The sequence below is a fragment of the Lutra lutra genome, chromosome 12 (assembly GCF_902655055.1).
Source record: "Lutra lutra chromosome 12, mLutLut1.2, whole genome shotgun sequence".
Lineage (NCBI taxonomy): Eukaryota > Metazoa > Chordata > Mammalia > Carnivora > Mustelidae > Lutra > Lutra lutra.
Window position 1 is genome coordinate 8373812 of NC_062289.1, and position 23302 is coordinate 8397113.

Here is a 23302-nt window from a genome sequence, read left to right on the forward strand (position 1 = left end):
TTGACTTCTTATCCATACTCTTCTTCAGGGATAAGTTAGTTAAATATTTCAGTTATTTTGATGATAAAACTTCAGTGTTTCAATAACTGAGCCCAGCCCTAAAGGGCAGAGGGAACAGGCGGGGCTCACAGTCAGCAGCCAGACCCCAAATCCGGCTGTCCCATTTCCGAATGCCCAAGTGCTGCTGTAATCTCGCGAGGAGAGGGAAAGCCAGCCAGAGGGGGCATGACCGCAACGATTCCATAATATTTAGCCATAGACGAACATCCAAGAATCAGGCTAAGAAGAAATCAAGGATGAAGGTAATGAAACACAGGCAGAGCTGCCAGTCATCCCTCCTGGCTCAGAGAATTTAAAAGGCAGGACAACTCTTAATGGCTTGAGTTACTTGGGCATAAAGTTGAAATAATTGCTCAAGCTCCCAAGAGAAACCACCTTTCCAATGCTTAAATGCTATTAATCTGGATTTGTTGAATTGTGCACAGATTTGAGGGTTTTGTAATCTTCTAGGAGAAGGATTAATCAGTTAATACCCTATATGAATGCTCTATAAAAACATTTTTTAAAGCCAAAGCAATTCACTGAAGCTTCTAATAAAAATAAAGACCAAAAAATTGAGCACAAATAGGACAGGGTCTTTCTATGTGTTGAATAAATATACCTTTAAATACCCATGACATTTAGAATTTTTAATACCAAAATGGAAAGAAGCAATAATGTAATAAAAACATTCATGGAAAGCTGATGTCTAAGGATACATTTTGTAAATATTTTTAACCATCAGAGCCCAAAGGGAGATTTGCGGACACACACACACACACACACACACACACAAATACACACAACCGTCTATTAAAAAAGGACCAATAACTAGCATTTTATTTACAGATAGTGAATGACCTCTATCTGCCAGGATTTCTGCTAGACCTTTAGGACACATGGTTAAAAAATGCACATGATACTTGCTTTCACAAACCTTATGGTTAGCAGGAAATACTAACAAGTACACAAATAATTTAATAATTAATGGAATATATACTACCATCTACATAACACACAGTATGATACACCAGTGATACGGGAGCAAACGGGAGACATGACCATGTCTCAGAATGTCAAGGGAGACAATCTGGAAGAAGAGATATCCTACCTACATGAAAAATGATTAGCAGATAAAACATGAGCAGCTAACCAGACAAAAGGAGGAGAACGTGCAGAGAAAAGTTCTCTAGATGGACTGAAGAGCATGTACAGTTGTCTAGACACGAGGCAGAGCAAGCAACAAGCCTTTGGGAAACAATCAATTCACTGTGACTGGAACTAAGCTATGTGGGAGGCAAATCAGAAAAGACCTTAGAGGCCACAGTAAGGACTAAGGTTTTCGAACTTTTCCTAAAGGATTTAGGAGAGAAGGCAGACCTGTGTTTAACAGAATGATGCAGTCTGCCAGATGGAAGATGGTTAGAGAGGACTGCTAACCACTTCTACCTCAGATTCTTAGGACATCTGTACATGTGCACAAATGTGAAATACTTTGAAAAAATCTGCTTAATAGGACTACAACTGGAGGGGGATATGAGATCAAAAATGTTTTTTAATTTTGTTTTTAAAAAGTTTTGAAAAGATGTTTATGGCTGTGAGAATATAAATGAGGACAGAGATCATTTATTTATTTGTATTTTTTTTTAGGTGGGGAGGGGCAGAGGGAGAGGGTGAGAGAGAATCTTAAGCGAACTCCCTGCTGAGCGCAGAGCCTGACATGGGGTTCAACGTCACATCACCACCCTGAGATCATGACCTGAGCTGTAATCAAGAGTCAGACGCTCAACCTACAGAGCCATTCAGGGGCCCTGAAGACAGAGATAATTTAAAGCTTGGGGAGGACAACAATTGTGGGAAAGCATAACAATGGATTAAATAGGATCCCCAAGAGTGGGTGTTATTCAGAGAAAAGCTGGAAAGAGTAGGGATATGTGTTCCACTGTAATTGATGGAAGCAGTGAAGAGGTATTTCAATACCAGTAAGAGTGTTAATCAGGATGTTGAGAAATCCCTGTTAGATGTTCTCAGGGTGGAGTAGGAGGTGAGGTTATTTGCTTTGGGTGATGAGAAAGATAGTACGTGAGAAGACAAAGGACATAAAAGACTAAAAAATAAGAGAAAACAAACCAGTAAAATACAAAAGTAATTCTGGGAGGCATTTCTGGGTTAGAGGAGCTCGAAAAATTTTCCAATAAAATATTTATAAATTGGTAGTGTGTGTGTGAGAGAGAGAGGAAGAGAGAAGGAGAGAGAGAAATAGAGAGGAAGAGAGAGTGAGAGAGAGAAGTATGCTTGTTCACTGAAGTCCAGAAAGGGCTAGCACCTGCAATATGTCACCACTGTCACTAGCAGTAACAGTAATAATGACAGCAATGCTTTGAGGCAGGCGCTCAGGGAGTGTCAGTCCACTGAAGACTTTTTCTTGCTTTCCTCAAACATAGTATTATTTCTTTTTCTGCATGTGTGTGCATACGTGCACCCCCCCCACACCACACACACACACACACACACACACACACACACACACGGCAAGTGAAAAGAACCAGATGTGAAGCAGAAAGTGCTAGGGCTCTGGAAATTCAAAAGTGAGCACGGTCTGGCTTGAGAAGAGACTTCAAGACAGACAGAAGTGGGCTTTGAAAACAATTTTTATGGAATTCAGAAAGAAATAAAATAATAAATTCACAAAAAAGTCAGTTAATATAAATTTCTCATACCAATGAGTTTGCCAGATACCTGTGAGTTTGCTGTGATTTTTTCACATGGAAAGGTATAAATGACTTCATATTCAATTGCCATTTCAAAATATGTAATATGTATATGGAAACATTAATATATTTATGTACACATATACTGATTATGCCCATCCATTACTTCATATAAAGCATAAATGTATATTTAGTTGTATATGCATAAACTTTTTGGTATCTTTCTCAATGGTGCTTATATATATAATATATACATCTACTATGTCAAGATATTTGTTATACTAATATATTATATTATGTTATTGATGTATTAGTATGACCACTTATATATCCTTGTTACTACATCATATCAGGATATAATTATATCATTTCACCCATTGTTGGCAATATTTTTACCATTTAAGTTGCGAGTGTTTGCTTTCCTCTTTTCACCCAATGATTGATGATGCCTGATGGATTCAATTTTTACTTTAGTGATTGTAAAAGAATATTTCTTTTTCTATCACTCATTTTGCATTTTTATTAGTCATTCCTTGGTAAAGATGAGTCTTCTCCCCTCCCCAACAACCCTTTTATTTTGTGCCAGGAAATAAGGGAGTGCTTCAGAGCTGATGGGGAATTGTCAGGAGGACACACAGAAAATAGTTGAAAGAGGTTCTCACTGGCCACACTAGTGGCAATCTAAATATCAAAATGGATAAGAGAAATTCATTATAAATTTTTTTAAATGAGTCCAGAAGTGATACTGAAGAAATAAGCAACACTCATTTTCAACCACAAATAACATAGTAATAGGAAACCAGCTTCTTTATTCAGTAACTTTTACCCAAAGATACATTAAAATGGTGTTAAATTGTTTAGTAAAAAATTACCTGAAATGTAAATCTACAAATCAATTATATATGTATTTCAGGCAAGAATTAGAGTCATGAGTATACTGCTTTCTTATTTCTCATTAAGATTTTTTTCCTGAATGTGAGTTATGAGATATCATTCATTGTGCTTAATGGCAGGAAAGTTCTAGCACCAGTGGAAGAAGCTTAATCATGGAGAATATAAATCCAGAAATAGAAGACAGCTCCTCTGCAATAATCCTCCTCAAAAGCACTAAACAGAATGGTTCTGAGCATAGGTTCTGGAGATAAGTCTGACTGGGCTTTAGTCTTGTTTTAGAATTTTCTAGTCCTTAACCAGATGCCTGACTCTCCTCAAATGTTGAGTATTAAATATTTATGAGTAAAATGGCAAGAACAATGACATATGTTCACTATTCAATAAAAATTGATTATTATTACTGGTGTTATAAACCCAATAACATGAGTACCGACTAAGAGAGCAAGAAGAAACTTGGAGAGGAGACATAAAATTAGAAAAAGTGCACACCATTCAGAGAAACTGATGAGCTCTAGAGAGTATAAAAAGCAAACTTTAGTTTTACTGAAGTTTCGTTTATTGAGTTTGGAAATTAATAAATTCAATGGTACTTTAATAAAAGAATTTATTTTTGAAATGTACTCCTGAATAAAAACAATGCTTCGGTATCATTTTTTTAAAGCATGTTTGATATGGTTGATATCATTCATGGCTGTAATACCTGAGTGACAAAAGTTTATTTTTCTCTGGTAGAAATCTAGTGTCTCCTCTATTTCAAACAAATTTGAAGTCCTGAATCCCTCCTTTAAATTCTGTTTTTTTTTTTTTTTTAAAGATTTTATTTATTTATTTGACAGAGAGAGATCACAAGTAGACGGAGAGGCAGGCAGAGAGAGAGAGAGAGGGAAGCAGGCTCCCTGCTGAGCAGAGAGCCTGATGCGGGACTCGATCCCAGGACCCTGAGATCATGACCTGAGCCGAAGGCAGCGGCTTAACCCACTGAGCCACCCAGGCACCCTAAATTCTGGTTTTTAATCTGGATACACTATAATGAGTGGAAATCTCTTCAGAGAATTGGCATTTCAAACTAGTTCATTCTTTGGGGGGGAAAGATTAATGCTGTCATTATTTTCATGGATTTTTAAAAGATAAATGAGTTCAAATTGCCCATAATGTAGCTTTTTGAATTTAAACGACAAGTCATTTGCCAATACAGCTGCAGGTAATTTAACTGAAAAAGAAGGATTGCCAATATTTTACATTTTATGTTGTAGTATTTACCCCCAAAATGTTCTATTCTTCTCATCTGCTATCATTAAAATCTCAAGTCTCAATGGATGTTATTTCACACACTATGTAAAAAAAAAAAAAAACAAAAAACAAACCTGCCATATCGATCAAATATCTCCCAACATATAGTTGTGATTCCACACAGTTCTAAACACATATTCCACATACACCACAAAAAAATGGGGGGGGGGGAAGCACCTGGATAAAAACCCCACTGAGATGTTTTATAGTATAATTTTTTCACATATGAAAATAATACACACATGTATAAATATATAATATATATGAATACATATTTATATTAAAATAGTTCAAGATATGTTCATTTTATATATTAAAACACACACACACACACACACACACACACAATTATTTTACAGACCCTCAATGTAGCAAAGGTTTTCTGCTGACTTAAGGGAGAAATTAGATCAAGTGAATTTTGACCCAGCAAGCATGGAGTTCAAGGATCTGCTGGGATCTTGTGAAGCATTACAATGATTGTTAAAAGCATATGTATTAGTTTCCCCAACATCACTTTCAGGGACCATCTTTTCTCCATTGTGTATTCCTTACATCACTGTTGAAGATGAACTGAGAACATATGTGTGGATTTACTTCTGTGCCCTCTATTCTGTTCCATCTGGTCAATGTGTCAGTCTTGATGCTGGTACCATGTTGTTTCGATTACGGCAACCTCATAATATATTTTGAAATCAAAACATGTTATGTCTCCATCTTCGTTCTTCTTTCTCAGGATTGATTTGGTCATTTGTGGTCCTTCTGGTTCCACACGAATGACAGCATTGTTTTTTTTTTCTATTTCTGTAGAAATTGTCCTCTGGATTTTGATAGGGATTGCAATGAATCTGTAGATTGACTGGGGTAGTATGGACATTTTAACCATCCACGTACATGGGATGTCTGTATATTTACATGTATTTCTATACACTAGCAATGAATAACCTAACAATGAAATTAAAAAACCAATTCCACTTAGGGGCACCTGGGTGGCTCAGTTGGTTAAGTGTCTGACTCTTGGTTTTGGCTCAGGTTATGATCTCAGGGTTGTGAGACGGAGGTCCCCAGCTGGGTTCCACACTTAGTGCGGAGTCTGCTCAAGATTCTTTCTCCCACTCTCTCCACTCTCTCTTTCTCTAAAATAAATAAATAAGTAAATCTTGAAAAAAGAAAACAACTCCCTGTAGGATAGCATAAAAATGGAATACTTGAGAGTAAATGTAACCAAGGAACGGCAAGACTTGGATGCTGCAATGACAATAAATCTCAAAAATAAAGAACCTAAATAAATGGAAAGACATCCCAGGTTCATCATTCAGAAGACATAATAGTGTTAAAATAGCAATATCCCACCCCTGCAAGTGATCTACGTATCCAATGTAATTCCTATCAAAATCCCATTAGCCTCTTACAAAACATCCATATGATTAAACATTCATATGGAATTATAATTAACCTCAAATAGCCAAAGAAGAACAAAGCTGAAGGACTCATTTCCCAATTTTAAAACTTAATAGAAAGCTCCAATAATCTTAACAGTGCAATGCTGTCATAAGAATAGCTAAACATGTGGATCAGGAAAACAGAGCAAAGAGCCTAAAAAAAAGCCCATACATCTATGGCCACCTCACGCTCAACAAGCGTGCCAAGACCATTCAAGGAAGAAAAAATAATTTCTTCAATAAATAGTGCTGTGACAATGGGAAATCCACATCAAAAAAAAAAAAAAAAAAAGGAAGAAGTTCATACCACATGAAGAAATTAACTTAAGATGAATCAAAGACCTAAATGTAAGAGTTAAAACTATAAAACTACTAGGGGCGCCTGGGTGGCTCAGTGGATTGGGCCTCTGCCTTTGGCTCGGGTCATGATCCCGGAGTCCTGGGATCGAGCCCCGCATTGGGCTCTCTGCTCGCCCGGGAGCCTGCTTCCCCCTCTCTCTCTGCCTGCCTCTCTGCCTACTTGTGATCTCTGTCTGTCAAATAAATAAATAAAATCTTAAAAAAAAAACTATAAAACTACTAGAAGAAAACATACAGGTAAATAACATTGGATTTGGCAAAGGGTTCTTGGATATGACTGAAAGCACAAGCAACAAAAGAAGAAAATAGATAAAGTTAGATTTCATAAGAATTAAATTATTTGTGCATCAAAGCATATTACCAAGAAAGTGGAAAGACAACTTACAGAATAGAGGAACATACTGGAAGTCATATAAATGACAAGGGTCTAGTGTTCAGAATATATAAAAAAACTTCACAAGTCAACAACAACAAAACAAATAACTCCCCTCAAATGGACAAGTGACGTAAGTAAGCGTTTCTCCAAAGATGTAAAAATGGCCAACATGCCCATGAAATGCTGTTCAGCATATTATTCATCAGAGAAATGAAATCAAAACTTCAATGAGATACCACTTTATGCCCATTAATCATCATCATCATCACAACACAGAAAATATCAAGTGTTGTGAGGATATGGATGAATTAGAATCTTTTCGCATTGCTGGTGGAATGTAAAAGGGAGCAGCCACTGTGCAAAACACAGTTTTGAGTTTCCTCCAGATGTGAAACAGAAAATTACCATATGAGACAATGATTCCACCCATACATACATATTCAAAAGAATTTTAAAAGGTACCATTTGGGTGCCTAGGTTGCTCAGTCAGTTGAGCGTCTAACGCTTGGTTTCGGCTCAGGGTCGGGGACAGAGCCCCATGTTGGGCTCTGCCCTGGGCATGGAGTCTGCCTGAGATTCTCTTCCTCTCCCTCTGCCCCTGCCTACACTCATACACTCTCTCTCTCTCTCTCTCTAAAATAAATATTTTTTTAAAGGCATCATTAAAAACTTATATAAGAATGTTCAAAGAAGCGTGATTCACTATCACCAAAAGGTGAAAACAAATCAAATGCCCATCAGCTGATAAATGGGAAAACATGATGTGGCATATTTATACATGAAACACTATTCAGCCAGAAATTATATATATATATATATATATGTATATATATATATATATATACACACACACACACACACACATACATATGTAATTTTAATATAAATGTAAATATTATAAAAATTTGTGTCTCTGTGCACATGTATGCAAATGTACATGTGTGTGTGTGCATGTGTGCGTGTGTGTGTGTGTGTGGAGAGAAAGACAAAAAGAGGGAGGAACTAAACCATCTGGATATAGCATTGTAACGCAAGATTACATGTAGAATACACTAAGCACAACACGGGATGTACACAGGAGGCTATGGGAGCGCACAGACATGAACTCTGCCCTGGACTCGGGATCACCACCTAGAGGAGGCGATATCTGAGATTTGGAAACTGGCAGAATGCAGTACTAAGAGCGCTGCGGGTCTCTGTCTAGAAAGCAGTATCAGCAACTCCCTGAAGCAAGAGAGAGTCAGGGTGTGGTGGGAGCAAGTAGTACAAGAGACAGAAAGTGGCCCAGTAAAATGCTGGAGAATAAAGCAATAAACGGAGTTCAGACTATCTCCAGCACAGTCAAGTCAGACAACAGAATTTGAAAAGAAATGGAACATCTATGGCCCTCCGTTAGTTACTCTCTTGCACGACAGACAAAGCAGATACGGATTCAGATCTCTCCAGCTTAACCTCTGTCCTCACCAGACATAACCGAAGAGCAGGGTCCCTATTACCTATAATCATATAAGACTTGCACTGTCATAGGACTCGCATCATTTTTCTAAATGATTTAACTGATTTAATCATCTGCCAACACCATTTGGCTGAGGATAAAATGGGGAACAAGGAAGAGATATATTTCCCCAGGCTGCGCTCTGCTAAGTGCTGACTCTGGATTTCCTCCTGAGACCATGATGCTCTAGAATCCATACAATTAACTGCTAAGCTGTGGTGTTTCCCAGGATCTCTCGGGACTTCGGTCTCTAGGTGTCTGCTGAGAAAGTAGCTATGCCCTCAACAGGTAGTCAAATTTCATGTCCAGACACTAAAATCTTACCATAAATATGGAGATCTTTTAAAATCGACAAGGGAGATTCATGTTCAAAACACTACGGCTCCAATATGAATATAGTTTTTGACTTTATAAAATTAATTCAGGCCCTGAATCTACTGATGCATTTATTGTGAGGTAGACTCCTACCCCATATGTATCCTTTTTATTCCAAATGAAAGTCACTTCATTACTTTTAGATAAAACGAGTGTGAAGTATCATTCATCCCCTTCCCCCCCACTTATTTGTGTATCAATTCAAGGAGTATTTGTTGAGTTCTTGCTATGGGTCAGCCTTGGGCCATGAGAATGCGGTGAGGAAAAATGAAAGCGGTCCCTGACCTTATGCAACTCACAGTTAGTGGGAAAGAAAAACACTAATATAGTAATGACAGAGATACATAATTTGAAATTGTGATACCTGTTGAGGGGAAAATACAAGTAGCTTCAAGACAATAATCAGCATGTAGAAAGTATCAAGCAGATATTAAAGCTCTATTGCTAAAAAATAACTTTCAAACATATTAAGAATTCTTAAAGATACTTCAAAAGAAAAAGCGCATAAAAGATCATTCCAAATAACTTTGTTAATATTCATAAGATGAGCAAATTTACCCTATTTTAAAAATGGAGTAAAACAAGTCAAAAATAACATTAAAGGTGAAATTTTTAAAAATACAACACAAGGCAGAAGAAAGACTAATTATGCAAGGATTGTACACAATTTCGGATTATACAAATCCTCAGGATTCTTATTTTGTTCTCTGACTCCATCTCAGCATATCCCAGGGTAACCGTATTTTAATCCGCAGCTTAAATGTTATCTTTCTTCTAAAGTATTCTTCTTGAACGCTGCCCTCTTTCGAGCCAGGACAATTTGTTCTCTTCTTTTAATATCTAAAATATTTTATTGTGTCTTCCTTAAGGCACTCAAAACATTCCGTGCTACATTATGCATGTTGGTATTTTATTTCTACTGGGCCATGACTTCATATCACAGAACACCTGTGGGGCTTTTCAGGTACAACAGCTGTTGAATGAATAATCATTCTGTGCATCCCTTGGCTGTTGATATTTCTATTATTAAAAAAGAATTGTGGATTTGTATCTACATTTATTGTTACATTGTCCAACATGTTCTGCTGGGCCGAAAAATATACTTCTCTGCTTCAGAAATAATTTGTAAATTTAAGTTATCTATGCTAGCCATGTTTGCGTGAGTCACTGGGGGTCGGTGCGGTAGGGCTTTGAAAATATTTCTGTATAAGAAACAAAGTTCAAACTAGTTCTTATTAAACTACATACAGCCATAGACGTTATGTACAAAGATGTCCTATTACATTTATTTTTCCTTGTGTTCCAAAGTCTTCAGTTGCAAAAATGTTTCAAAAAGCAGGAAAGAACTGAAATCTTGAAAGGGAAGTACTTACCGTGAAACAGAAAGATGGACAGAAAAGGAACAATGTAATTATTGAATTTCAAAAGTTAAACACTCTTATAATAGAATCTTTGTCATCCTTTTATGCCGTTTTGACAGTAACATAGTATGATAATAACTACAGTGAAATATTACTGTAATTTCACCTGTTATTGATATAAAGGTGCTTTTTTGTTGGCTATTAAGACTGATATAATGCAAATTAAAAATACACACAAAATATACCAGGAATAAGGAAGTATAGAGAATTAATTTGAAAAGTTTTATTTTAGTATTTTTCTGTCTTCTATTGTTATAACAAAGCTTAACGTAGTCAACTACTTTTTTAATTAACCTGTTGAGAATTCAATAGCATGATATGAAATACTTCAAGAAACTGATGAATTTCACTACCCACTCACTCAGTACATGTATTCAAGTTTCAGTTAGACAATGTGCAAATTTTTTTCTTCTCAAGGACTGCAACCTTACATACAGTCTATCTTTCTTGTCTCATGTTTGATGTTTTGTTTTTGTTTTTGTTTTTTTTTAAAGATTTTTTATTTATTTATTTGACAGAGAGATCACAAGCAGGCAGAGAGGCAGGCAGAGAGAGAGGAGGAAGCAGGCTCCCTGCTGAGCAGAGAGCCCGATGCGGGGCTCGATCCCAGGACTCTGAGATCATGACCTGAGCCGAAGGCAGCGGCTTAACCCACTGAGCCACCCAGGCGCCCCTCATGTTTGATGTTTTTAAGAATCAAGGCAAACACACTTTTCTTTCTTTCTTTCTTTCTTTCTTTCTTTCTTTCTTTCTTTCTTTCTTTCTTTTTCTTTCTTTCTTTCCTTCCTTCCTTCCTTCCTTCCTTCCTCCCTTCCTTTCTTCTTTGTATCTTTCTTTCTTTGTTTCTTTCTTTCTTTTTTGAAGACTTATTTATTTGAGAGAGCCAGAGCATGAGCCAGGACAGGGGCAGAGGGAAAGAGGGAGAGAGAGAATCCCAAGCAGACTCCCCACTGAATGCAGAGCCCCACTCAGGGCTCTGTCTCATGACCCTGAGATCATGACCTTGAGCCGAAAGTAAGAGTCTCATACTTAACCAACAGTCACCCAGGCACCCCAAAATATATATTTTTAGTAAGAGTGGAAACCCAAGAAGAAAAACCATTTGTGAAAAAAGTTAGATAATCAAAAGACCAAAATTCTCCACAGAAATGATCAGCACTGAAATACAGTGGACCCAATCTCTACAAGGGTCTCAGTGAAGACTAACCCAAGAAATATATTCAAGGTCAAGTTATCTTTCAAGTGTAAGAGGACCAGATGGATATTCATAGGTGTGCCATAAGCCAGAAAACATGTCATAACTACTTTTTTTTTTAAAGATTTATTTATTTGAGAAAGAGAGAGAGCCAGCGGGGGGAGGGGCAGAGAAAGAGGGAGAGAATCTCAAGCAGATGCCCTGCTAGCAGGGAGCCCATCACCGGGCTCGGTCTCACGACCCTAAGATTATGACCTGAGCCGATATCAAGAGCTGGATGCGTAGCCCACTGAGCCACCCAGGTTCCCCATGTCATGACTCTTCTTAATATCTTCCTGAAAACAACTATTTAATGATGAAAGCTAGCTAATCCAGATAGATATCAAAACAAAGCACTTAGGAAGCGGGCGGCTGCGGTGGTGACTATCACACATATTTAAATACAGAACTAAGGTTTCAAAAGGTATAAGACAACTGTAAGTACAAGACAGAACGTAAATATCAAAAACCCGAAGCAGTTACAGTAGCATGCATGTCTTCTTCCTAGGAGAAGAATTATAAGTGTGCTAACTTCAACTTTCATAGCAAAGGAACAAATATGATCTTAAATAGTATCTCTATGAATCTAAAGAAAAGCACACATAAAAAAAGTTAAGAGTAGGTATACTTCAGGGGGATTAAACTGAAAGAGAGGAAAATACTCATTTGAAAATTTATCTATATAGCTTTCCTTGTATGCAAATGACATGTTCTTTGAAAATTAAAAAAAAAAGATAGATTAGAAATACTGTAGGAGAAAGATAAGCAAATAAAATATTTTATTTTTATTGATTTTTTAAAAGATATTATTTCTTTATTTGAGAGAGCGAGAGAGTGAGAGAGAGAGAAAGATCAGGAGTCGGAGAAGGGTGGAGGGAGAAGCAGACTCCCTGCTGAGCAGGAAGCAGGATGTGGGACTGGGTCCCATGAGGGACTCGATCCCAGCACCCTGGGGTCATAACCTGAGCTGAAGGCGGTCACTTAACCCACTGAGCCACGCAGGCTCAGTATTTAAAATAAATGTATTTAAAATAAGATATTTTAAATACATTCATTAAAGTGCAAAAAACAATACTTAATGCTCTTCTGCAACTTGAACTTCTGACCATTTATCATTAATCCAGATATAAGCCACACAGTGCAAGATCCACTCTTCAAGGAATCCTTTCTCACTCTATGTCCACAATCTATTACAAACACTTTTTTCCTATGTCCCACAAACATGGAACATATTATTATTATTATTATTATTATTATTATTGTTATGAGTTCTACAAGAGACCACCTCCACCAGTTCAATATGATCTTAATGGAAGGGTCCATGTCTTGTTTGTCTCTCTCCCAGAGTGTGCAGATAAAAATATTTGATAAATGCATGATTAAGCAGACTTAAAAATCACCGGCTAGGGGCGCCTGTGTGGCTCAGTGGGTTGGAGCCTCTGCCTTCGGCTCGGGTCACGATCCCGGGGTCCTGGGATCAAGCCCCACTTCGGGCTCCCTGCTCAGCGGGGAGCCTGCTTCCCCCTCTCTCTCTGCCTGCCTCTCTGCCTACTTGTGATCTCTGTCTCTCTGTCAAATAAATAAATAAAATCTTTAAAAAAATGTATATATAAAAAAAAAAATCACCGGCTCCCAAGGAGAGAGACAAGCTGAGGCTGGCAACTGGCTGACGCGGGATGGGAAGGCTGGTTCCTCTGCATGAATTTGCAGTAGTTCTCTGGGGCAATCTCAGTGTCAGAGCCCACTGGGGTCCAGTTCTCCCTCTACCAGTCCTACCATCTTGGCTGCTTTCCAGGTGTCTCTCCCAAGAGCATTCCCAGGAAACATGCTGCACACGAACCTCAGTGCACACTCATCTTGAGAGGTTCGTGCGATTTCCCTTCCTTTTACATGAGCCTCACCACTGTCGCAAGGGTAGGAATTCTGTTTTTCCCATGAAGTTTCAAGTGCAGTGTTTAATAGTTTGCCAAAGATCATACAGGCAGTACTTGGCAGAAACGTTAATGAAGAAGAATGCTGGGAGGGCCAGAAGTCAGCAAGTATTAGAGGAATGAATGAAAACTGGAAAACCTGTATCAAACAGCTTTACCTGGTTGTGAACTTTGTTTCTCCTCTTTCCAGGAAGACACTCAGACCCTTCAAATTTTCCACACCAAGCAGATACAACCTCACATGCTTCTGCTCAGAAAAGAAGTTCAAAAGTCCGTACAAAACACTTAAAAGGCACAAAGAAAAGTGAGACTGACTAACCCCAGCGGAAAAACCATGTGCAAAGAGAAAAGGTTTCTATCGTGGGGGTGGTAAACCCAGGGCACGGAGCGCTCTGCTGGCATCTGTCACATTCTGGTACGACCTCACGGGATACAGGAAACCTGAGATGAGAAAGTCCACAGGAATATATGTGACAAAATCCCAGATGTGAAATTCCTGTAGTTCTTTCCATCTCTGTCTGTGTTCTTTCTAGTTATTTTAATGTCACATAAGCGCTATATATTTAACTAGTTCCTGAAAAGAAACACTCCACATTTCTTGCCAAACTTGCTACATCCAGGTCTTTAAAAAGGAAAGAGTATCTGGTTTTCTTATCTCCCATGTATACAGAGTATACAGACAGAGCACAACCTCAAAAACTGTGAGCACCGGGAGCGTTGCTCAGTCCTATTCACAGCGTAAGAGCCCAGCAGGGGAACTCTTCCCAATAAATGTGACTCACCGCACTACATTTGCAAGGACAGCGTGAGACTTGCATGTATATGAGATTTATCTCTCTCTGGGGTAACTTTTGGCTGCTATTTTGGTTAAAATACATTTTTATTACATTATAATTAACTTACAAAATTTGGTGAATTTAAAAAAAAAAGTTGCTCACTTAAAAGACATCCCTAACTTGCCCTGACATTTCTGTTACAGTCTTGCAAAACATCTGAGTGGAACCTCAGATGTCAAAGCTATTATGTTCTTGCCGTTCAATTACACAATAAAATATTTAAAAATACCTTAGTGAGTCTCCAAAAAAAAAAAAAAATCAAGGCTGCAAACTGAAACCTGCTTTCTAAGAGTGTTTCACTACCTGTCCATCAAGCAGAGGCTGTATTCAATTAGCATTAGTAAATGTAGTGCTAGCAAATCTCCTAGAAACCCTGGATGCATTCTATTTCAATTTAAAAAGGAATTTAAATTTTATCAACATATTGACAAACTGGATCCAAACCCACTGGGATGCACAAGCATCAGGCTCTTTAAATAAAACTCAGTGAGGACAGCAACTATGTTTTTACTCAATACCATAGTTCCACGAACTGGCATACCTATGATTTTGCCATAATCAAAATCATCAAAGCAAGCAAAGCACTGTGTTTTGAGGTCAAGTAGACATGTCCACAGCCTTAAAGCCTGATCTAATAGCACTGTTTTGGCCAGAACACGTAATGCCCACTCACTTCATCTTGAATCATGAAATCCTGAAGAACTACTCTTTAGCTTAATTCATTTTATACATTGTAAGCATAAACGCAAACAAGTGTTTCTTAAGGAAATATTTAAAAAATTATATTAATTTGTTTCAAATAAAATCTTAATTTCTTCCATTAGAGCATTAGAGACCTTTTTTTTTAATTTATTTTTTTAATTTTTTTGGTCCTTCTTTTCTTTTGGAAGACAGAATCCAAGCTTGTAAACTTTGAACATTAATACATAGTCATTAACACCAACAAATGAATGATTGTTGCCAGTACTCGGTAGTTAATTAATTAAATCTGCTGAACTGTGAATAAGATTAATTTTACACATTGAAACCTTGTTGAAATCAGAAATATGCGTATCTGTCCCTTCTCTTTCTCAAAATAGTATTATGCGTGAACAATCAGCTTACACTAGTTTTCGCTTTTCATTCAGTTTGTCTATAGGTTTGGTATCTTTCAATCCATTTTAGAAGAATTATATTGATAAACTGGGTTAGTTTAATAATTTTTATTGGAAGTGTTCACTAATTATAAGCTGTATTATGGAATACCTCAGTGTTCAATTGTAACATATTTTCAAGTTCTCTTTTTTTGTTTCATTTTCTTTGGTTGTTATCATAAATGGCTTAGGCTTTAAAGAAACAGAATGTTTATTTTTTTATTTTTTATTTATTTATTTATTTTTTTAAAAGATTTTATTTATTTATTTGACAGACAGAGATCACAAGTAGGCAGAGAGGCAGGCAGAGAGAGAGGAAGGGAAGCAGGCTCCCTGCTGAGCAGAGAGCCCGATGCGGGACTCGATCCCAGGACCCTGAGATCATGACCTGAGCCGAAGGCAGCGGCTTAACCCACTGAGCCACCCAGGCGCCCCAAGAAACAGAATGTTTAAACACAGCTTGCTATTTTAAATATAAGTAGTGACACAAAAAAGATTAAGAGACGCTTATTCTATGCTATGTAAGATATCGACATAAGAGAGAGCTGGATGAGGGTATACAAAATTCTCTGCATTATTTTATAACTTTTATATAAGTCTTTTATGTAATTATCTCAGATTTTAAAATTATTAAATATAGAACTTTGACCCAACAATTACCCTTCTAAGACATTATCTAAAGGGTAAAGGGAATCAAACAGTAGGAGATTCATTAGACAAATTATATAATATCCATAAGTCACGCCCACTGAAAATAGTGGGTGCCCAAATTTTATTGTAAGAAAGTAAAAATTATCCTGGAGTGTAAATATCAATTCTGCCATTTACTGGTCTGTTCTATATTTTATAATCTACATTCCCTTCTATATGTACATTGTCGTTTCTATATTTTATATAATCTAATCACTAACACAATACAAAGCGGACTAAGCTAAAGGCCATAAAGAGTTATGAACAAAGTGAAGACAAGTTTAGAAGGAGGGTAAATACATTAGACTTGAAGGAATTAAGAATAACTGGATTTAGAAAAGAGCATTAAATAGTCAAAATGTGAAATATACTGTACTTACAGTGAAATATACTGTACTTACAGTGAAATATACTGTACTTACAAAGTGGATACATTGGTATAGACGTTTATTAAAATGGTAATCTTTGACATTTTTTATAATTCACTGTTTTCACTGCCTGTTTAATTTTCATATATTTTCCTGTGTTTTCCATCTTATTATTTTTTAATAGTATTATCATGATCTATAGTGTTTAGCAGCACAGTCCAAATTTTAGTCATTTAAACTTCCCAAGAAATTTAGACTCAAAATGGTTTTTAGTATATGTGCTGCCGAAGTGAGCACTCAAAATGGTTTTTATGGGTTATCTGAATTCACTCCTTTGGGTTTCCATTTCTATATCTGTAACAAGATGTTGAATCATCTAATGTCTAAAATTCATTTATAATTGTGTTTCCAATTTAAAATTTGAATTTAAATTACAATTTCAGCAAAGTTTTTGATGCAGCTTAAAAACAAATCTTAAAATGCAGATAACAAATAAAGCATTAAGAGATCCCAGACAATTTTGGAGAAGAAAGATAAAGTGCTTGGGGGTGGGGGCAGATACCAAGACTTATTATATGCAAAGGAACAACTGGGCAGATTAGAGAACCCAGATATAATCCATACACACACAGGAACTTGGTTTATGAAGAAAGTAACTTTGAACATGAAAGAAAAGGATAGACTATTTAGCAAATAGTGATGAGAAAATTGGCTAAAGATAATTAGAAAATTAATCTGATCATTACATCTCACACTAACAAAGAATTATTCCAGGTGAACTGAAAACCCACGCAAGAAAATTGAAATTTGAACTATCAGAATAAAATGGAGAGCAAATTCATGGTAGTAGGTCAGGAAGAATTTCTTCAGAAATTTTTAAAAAACCCATAAATAAATGTATCTAGTTATAATATGGTACAGTTAAAATAATCAGATAGTCTCGCCTAGCTCCTTAATATAGGGATAGAGAAATAAAGTCAAGGGGGACACAGAATCTGAAAATTAAGTACATGTTTACTAATTATGTGACTTCCTTAATTTTAATGCATAAACAGTTTTCAACATTTTAAATCAGAATCATTTTGACTAAAACTACAAATATCTGATTTGAGATTGCTTGACATATTGTATTTAAAGATATTTGGGGGGCACCTGAGTCACTCAGTCCGTTAAGCAGCTGCCTTGGGCTCAAGTCATGATCCTGGGGTTCCTGTGATCAAGCCCCAAACTGGTCTCCCTGTTCAGCGGGGAGCCTGCTTCTCCTTCTGCCCCTCCCTCTGCTCATGCTCTCTCTCTCTCTCTCTCTCAAATAAATAAATAAATAAAAATCTTTAAACAATTTTTTAAATAAAAAAATAAAAATAAAAATATTCTTCTTTGGGAGCGTGGGTGGCTCAGTTGGCTAAGAATCCGATTTTTGGTTTCAGCTCAGGTCATGATCTCAAGGCCATGAGACTGACCCTGCTTCAGCCAACTCCCTGGTCAGCGCACACAGTCTGCTCAAGATTCTCTCTCTCCCTCTCCTTCTGCCCCTCTCCCCACTCTTGCTCTCTCTCTCAAATAAATAAATAAATCTTAAAAAATAATAAATTAAGTTAAAATTTGAATTTATTTTCAAACTATTCATTGCCTCATTATTAATGCAATTTTTTTATTTTTAAAGAATTTTTTTAAAGATTTATTTATTTGAGAGAGAGTAAGAGAGAGCATGTGCACAAGTGCACGTGACTAGGGGTAGTGGTAGGGGAAGGAATCTTCAAGGAGACTCTTTGCTGAGTGTGGTGCCTGGGCAGGGCTTGACCCTATGACCCATGAAACCACGGCCCGAGCAGAAATCAAAGAGTCAGACACTTAGCTGACTAAGCCTCCCAGGAGTCCCTTAATATATTTTAGTGAGCTCTTATATAATAAATAGAATTGTGGGATAATTAAAAAATTAATTTCATGAGCCAATAACAACATGAAATGCAGGATAAAGGTAAAGAGAGTCCAAGCAAAGTACTGTAAATAATTGAAAGGAGGGAGGAAGAGAGTCACATATTTTTTAGACATTCTAGAAAAAGCTTTGAAAGTGAGGTGACTTTTTTAATGGTCTTAAATGATGTGCAACACTGTGATAAGTCATGATACTGGGAGCAGAAGAAATAATACTGTGTAAAGTAAGTATATATCTTCAAAGGACCAGAAGAGGGACAATTATTCATCCATTTTTATATAACGGTACAATACGCAAAAGACACTCCTCTGAATGTGACAGTAAAGCATCTTTCTCTTTCTTCTATCCGTGCACTTTCTTTCTTGCACTTTCTGGATAACTTCCATACAGCATCCCTGTTGCCAACCCCGCAGGTGCCAATCCCAACCTCACATGCATCATTGTGACTGTCTTACTTACTCGCTTGCTTAAAACTCTTCTGAAAACCCTGTGACTATGCATTAAGGTTATAACTTCTTATAACTTTAAATGTCTTCTAAACTCTGACCCTCCCCTGGCTGGCTCACTGGCATTCTTGTTCATGGCCACAGATACTCCATGACCCTCTACCCTGCCCCGGTCACTCCTCTTATCCCCCCAGCCCCTCCCACATAACCACCCAATCAGCCTCTGCTCCTCCATCAGAACTAATTCAAACACCTTCACTTCTCTGGACACTTCTTGGTTCTCAGTGTTACAATTCCCTCATATTTTCTCATCATCTTCTCTTGCAAAAGGCATGATGCCTCTACATTGCAACTGTGCGTTTATCTTTTTGGACCCCTTGCAAGCACTCTTGGTGGGCAGGTTTCATGCATTTAGCTGGATGTATCCTGCACACCTACACAATGTCTGCACCGAAGAAGCCCTCCATATATTCAGTCTTCAATGAGTAAATCAGTGTGAGATACAAGATATACAAAAAAGAACAGCTTTCTTATAAACAAATAACTACCAATGAGAAAATCTAATTTAAAACAAACAAAAAAAGTCATTCAAAACCACAGCCAAAATGTTTAAATATAACAAAATATTGGAACCACGTACATGAAATCTGAAAAGCTGACTTTAACAAGCTCATGGATAAGAATATTTACTAAATGGAGCTGAAAGTTGGGTATCCATGTGGAAACTAAGATTCCAAACTTAAATCTTAAAATGAGTATTAATTACAGGTTGATTAAATATCTAAGCATATATAGAAATACATGAAAACAATATAATAAAATAGAAAACAGCAGTTTTATATTACAGTACGGAGTGACTTCTTAAATAAGACAAAAAAAGTACAAGCCATAAAAGAAATGAGTTTGATTTCATTAAAATTTAAAATGTCAGTAAGACACAGGAGACCATAAACAAATTTAAAGGAGAATCATAGCACGAGGGAAGATAGTTGTATGATTTATAATTGCAAAGGAGTAGTATTCAAAGTATAGATAGAACTCCTATAAATGATTAAGAAGATATATTACATAAAAAAATGATCAGTGGAACTGAAGAGAAAATTCACAAACCAGGAAAATCAGCTGGTCAATAAACATATGAAAATATGTTCAAACTACAGAGAAATATAACTTAAATACCCATTTACCCAAAGGAGAAAAAAGTCTCACCTGAAAATATCAGGTGTTGGAGAGGAAGCAGAAGAAGAAGCTGCTGGAATTCAGTGGAGGGTGCATTTGGATACACCATCTGGAAACAGCTTGGCCAGTATCTAGTAAGTATGCGCCAACCTATGCCCAGCAAATACCTCTAAGCATGTAACCTAAACAAACACACCAACCAAGAAACCTCTTGCACATATGTATTAGGAAATACAAACTGTGGGGTATTTCTACAAAATACTCACATAGAGAAGTCAAATCCACAAACTGGAACTCTACCAAAATGCTTGAATCTCAAAAACAATCTTGAGCAAAAACAAGTACGTTGCAGGAAGTCACAAAGTGTATGATTTTTTTTTTTTTGTAAGATTTTATTTATTTGACAACGGAGAGAGAGAGCGTGCACAAGCAGGGGAACAGCAAGCAGAGGGAGAGGGAGAGGCAGGCTCCCCACAGAGCAGGGAGCTGGACAGGGAGCTTGATCCCAGGATCACAACCTGAGCCGAGGGCAGACGCTTAACCGACCAAGCCACCAGGCTCCCAACAAAGTACATGATTCGAATTATATAAAGCTGAAACAGCAAAGCAACAGTAAATATTATTTAAATGTAAATATGTAATAAACTCGGGGAAAAAGGCATAGAATAATAAAGATAAGTTGATGTCTGAAGTTAGTGTTTAGGATACACAAAAGCTTCAACTTCATCCATTTTATTTCTTTTCTAAAAATCTGGAGAAAATACTGCAAAATGTTGTTTTTAAAGAAAGCACACATATTCTCTGCATGCTTGAAATATTTCATAATTTAAGGAAATATGGCAGTATCAAGTGCTGCTAAGGATGTGAGAAAAGTTCTCTTGTTTCATTGTTCCAGGCATATGGATTTAAACAATTTATTGTGAGCAATCTGAAAACATCTAGTAAAGGGAAGTTGTACATGTCAAAAAGCAGCAACTCTACTTCTACTTACAAACCCTAGGGAAACCTGGATACACATGATCAAGGAGAATGTATGTATGTATTTGCTGAAGCACGGTTTATAATAGCAAAACCAGAAAAACCTCATAAGTGCCCATTAACAGAAGAAGAGAAGCCTATTTATGCAATAGAAAACAATACAACCATTGAAATGAACAAGCTTGATCTATGTAGCAACATGGTTAATTACTGAATAGGACTGTTGAGTGTTTTAATGTCAAGAGGTTTAAATGGGTCTTCAATTCTCAACATTTTCCTATCTTTTTTTTTTTAAAGCAGAAAGAAATTTAAAGCAGAAAGAAAAATTACTACGATAACGTTGGTAAAATATGCGTAGTCCATATATGATTTGTAACATGATACTATGTAATTTTCAGTACGCTTGAAATACTACATAATAAAAAAATACCTAAATGAAACAATGGTAGGTATTGTGGATAGCTTTGAATTGCAAGTTTAAAATTATTACTCTAGGTAATGAAAAGCCCTAGGAAAATTTAAGAAAGGGAATTATATGTTTCAAACTGAAATTCAGAAAATCAGTGTGGCGGGACTACGAGGATAATTGAGCAGGCAGTAAAAGGAACCACTGGCAAGTGTCACCAATACTTTAGAATAGTTACAGAAGCAGAATTTCAACTGAAAGAGACCACAGACGGCAGACGTTCTTAGGCAGCGCCAGTAAGACAAGACATTTGGTTGTTTGCAGGAAATCAGAGACGGGGAGGAGCCAGTATTGGTTCTCAGATCTGATACTGAATTATTTTCAAAAAGCAGCAGTGCCAATAGAAATATCTACTTAAATATGTTTATATGTGGCAAAGTGGCTGTTTTGGGAGGAAAACAGTACATTCTATATAGACTCATTGGTTTGGGGTGTGCTACAGATATCAAGCAGGACATGAGTTATAAAAATCTGGGCATGCAGGGACACATTGGTGGCTCAGTTGGTTAAGCATCTAACTCTTGATTTCTTTCTTCTTTCTTTTTTTTTAATTTTATTTTTATTTTATTTAATAGAGAGACAGACAGTGAGAGAGGGAATACAAGCAGGGCAGTGGGAGAGGGAGAAGCAGGCTTCCAGCTGAGGAGAGAGCCCGATGCGGGGTTTGATCCCAGGACTGTGGGATATATATTTTTTTTAATTGGGGCATGTAAATCTGGAGATTGGAAGTGGGATTAAAGTTTAAAATATCTACTTTACAGAAGTCTCATGAAAAGTGAAGATAAAACTGTACTTCAGCACTAACAATTCTAAGGGAAAGAAGATGGATTTTAAAAACAGACCACTGAGAGAATTCTTGCCATGGTGGGCACTGGGAGGGCATGAGGTCGAAGGGAAGCCAAGGAAAGAGTCAGCGCAGGAAATGTAGAGGGCGGCACTGGCGCGGGGGTCCCTTGCCTTCCTCACAGATACAACAGCAGATATTAGGAGCAGAGGATGTGCAATAGGGCTGGGAATTGCTAAAATATATATAATGGAAGCTTTGGGAAACTGGGCCTCAACATTGCTGCTTCAGCCGCTGTGCAGGCTGCCACCAAGAGTCAGGGTGCACTGGCCGGAAGGCTGCGGAGCTTCTCCATGCAGGACCTGCGCTCCATCCCCGATGACCCTGCTCCCACCTACCAGGATCCCCTCTACCTGGAGGACCAAGTCCCTCGCCGCAGGCCACCCATCGGGTACCGGGCAGGGGGCCTGCAGGACAGTGACACCGACGATGAGTGTTGGTCAGATACCGAGGTAGTCCCCCAGCCACCTGCCCGGCCCCGAGAGAGACCTCTGAGCCGCAGTCAAAGCCTGCGTGTGGTCAAAAGGAAGCCGCTGGCGCAGGAGGGTACCACCTCGCGCTCCCTGAAGGTTCGGACAAGGAAGAAGACCATCTCTTCGGACATGAACAGCTAGGGTCTGTGGAGCCTGGTCCAGTCTTACCTCTCTTGCCTTATGAGACGCTGGGGGCTCATATATATATATATATATATATCATATACAGATATATATATATCTAGAAGGAAGGCTTCCCATCTGCTCTTCTGGTAGCTGACACAAACTGAAGTAACATTTAAAACTTTTTTTGAATGATGAGGCGCCCTAGTGGCCCAGTCGGTTGAGTGGTGGACTCTTGGTTTGGGCTCAAGTCATGGTCTCAGGG

General features: G+C 37.5%; 2 protein-coding genes across 6 annotated transcripts in view; one reads left to right on the forward strand and one right to left on the reverse strand.

Moving 5' to 3' along the window:
- Window positions 1-23302, reverse strand: part of DOK6 (docking protein 6) — a 369400-nt gene that overhangs the window by 327600 nt on the left and 18498 nt on the right. The gene's annotated exons all lie outside the window — the stretch shown is intronic.
- LOC125082382 (receptor expression-enhancing protein 4-like) lies at window positions 171-23105 on the forward strand. Its single transcript, XM_047697951.1, has 4 exons — window positions 171-302; window positions 5977-5991; window positions 18020-18024; window positions 22638-23105. Exons 1-4 carry the CDS (start codon window positions 171-173, stop codon window positions 23053-23055), a joined length of 570 nt encoding a protein of 189 aa, XP_047553907.1. The 3' UTR covers window positions 23056-23105.

Bases quoted from the DNA above. Each gene is read 5' to 3' on its own strand.
- LOC125082382 (XM_047697951.1), top strand. From the start codon at position 171: ATGCCCAAGTGCTGCTGTAATCTCGCGAGGAGAGGGAAAGCCAGCCAG.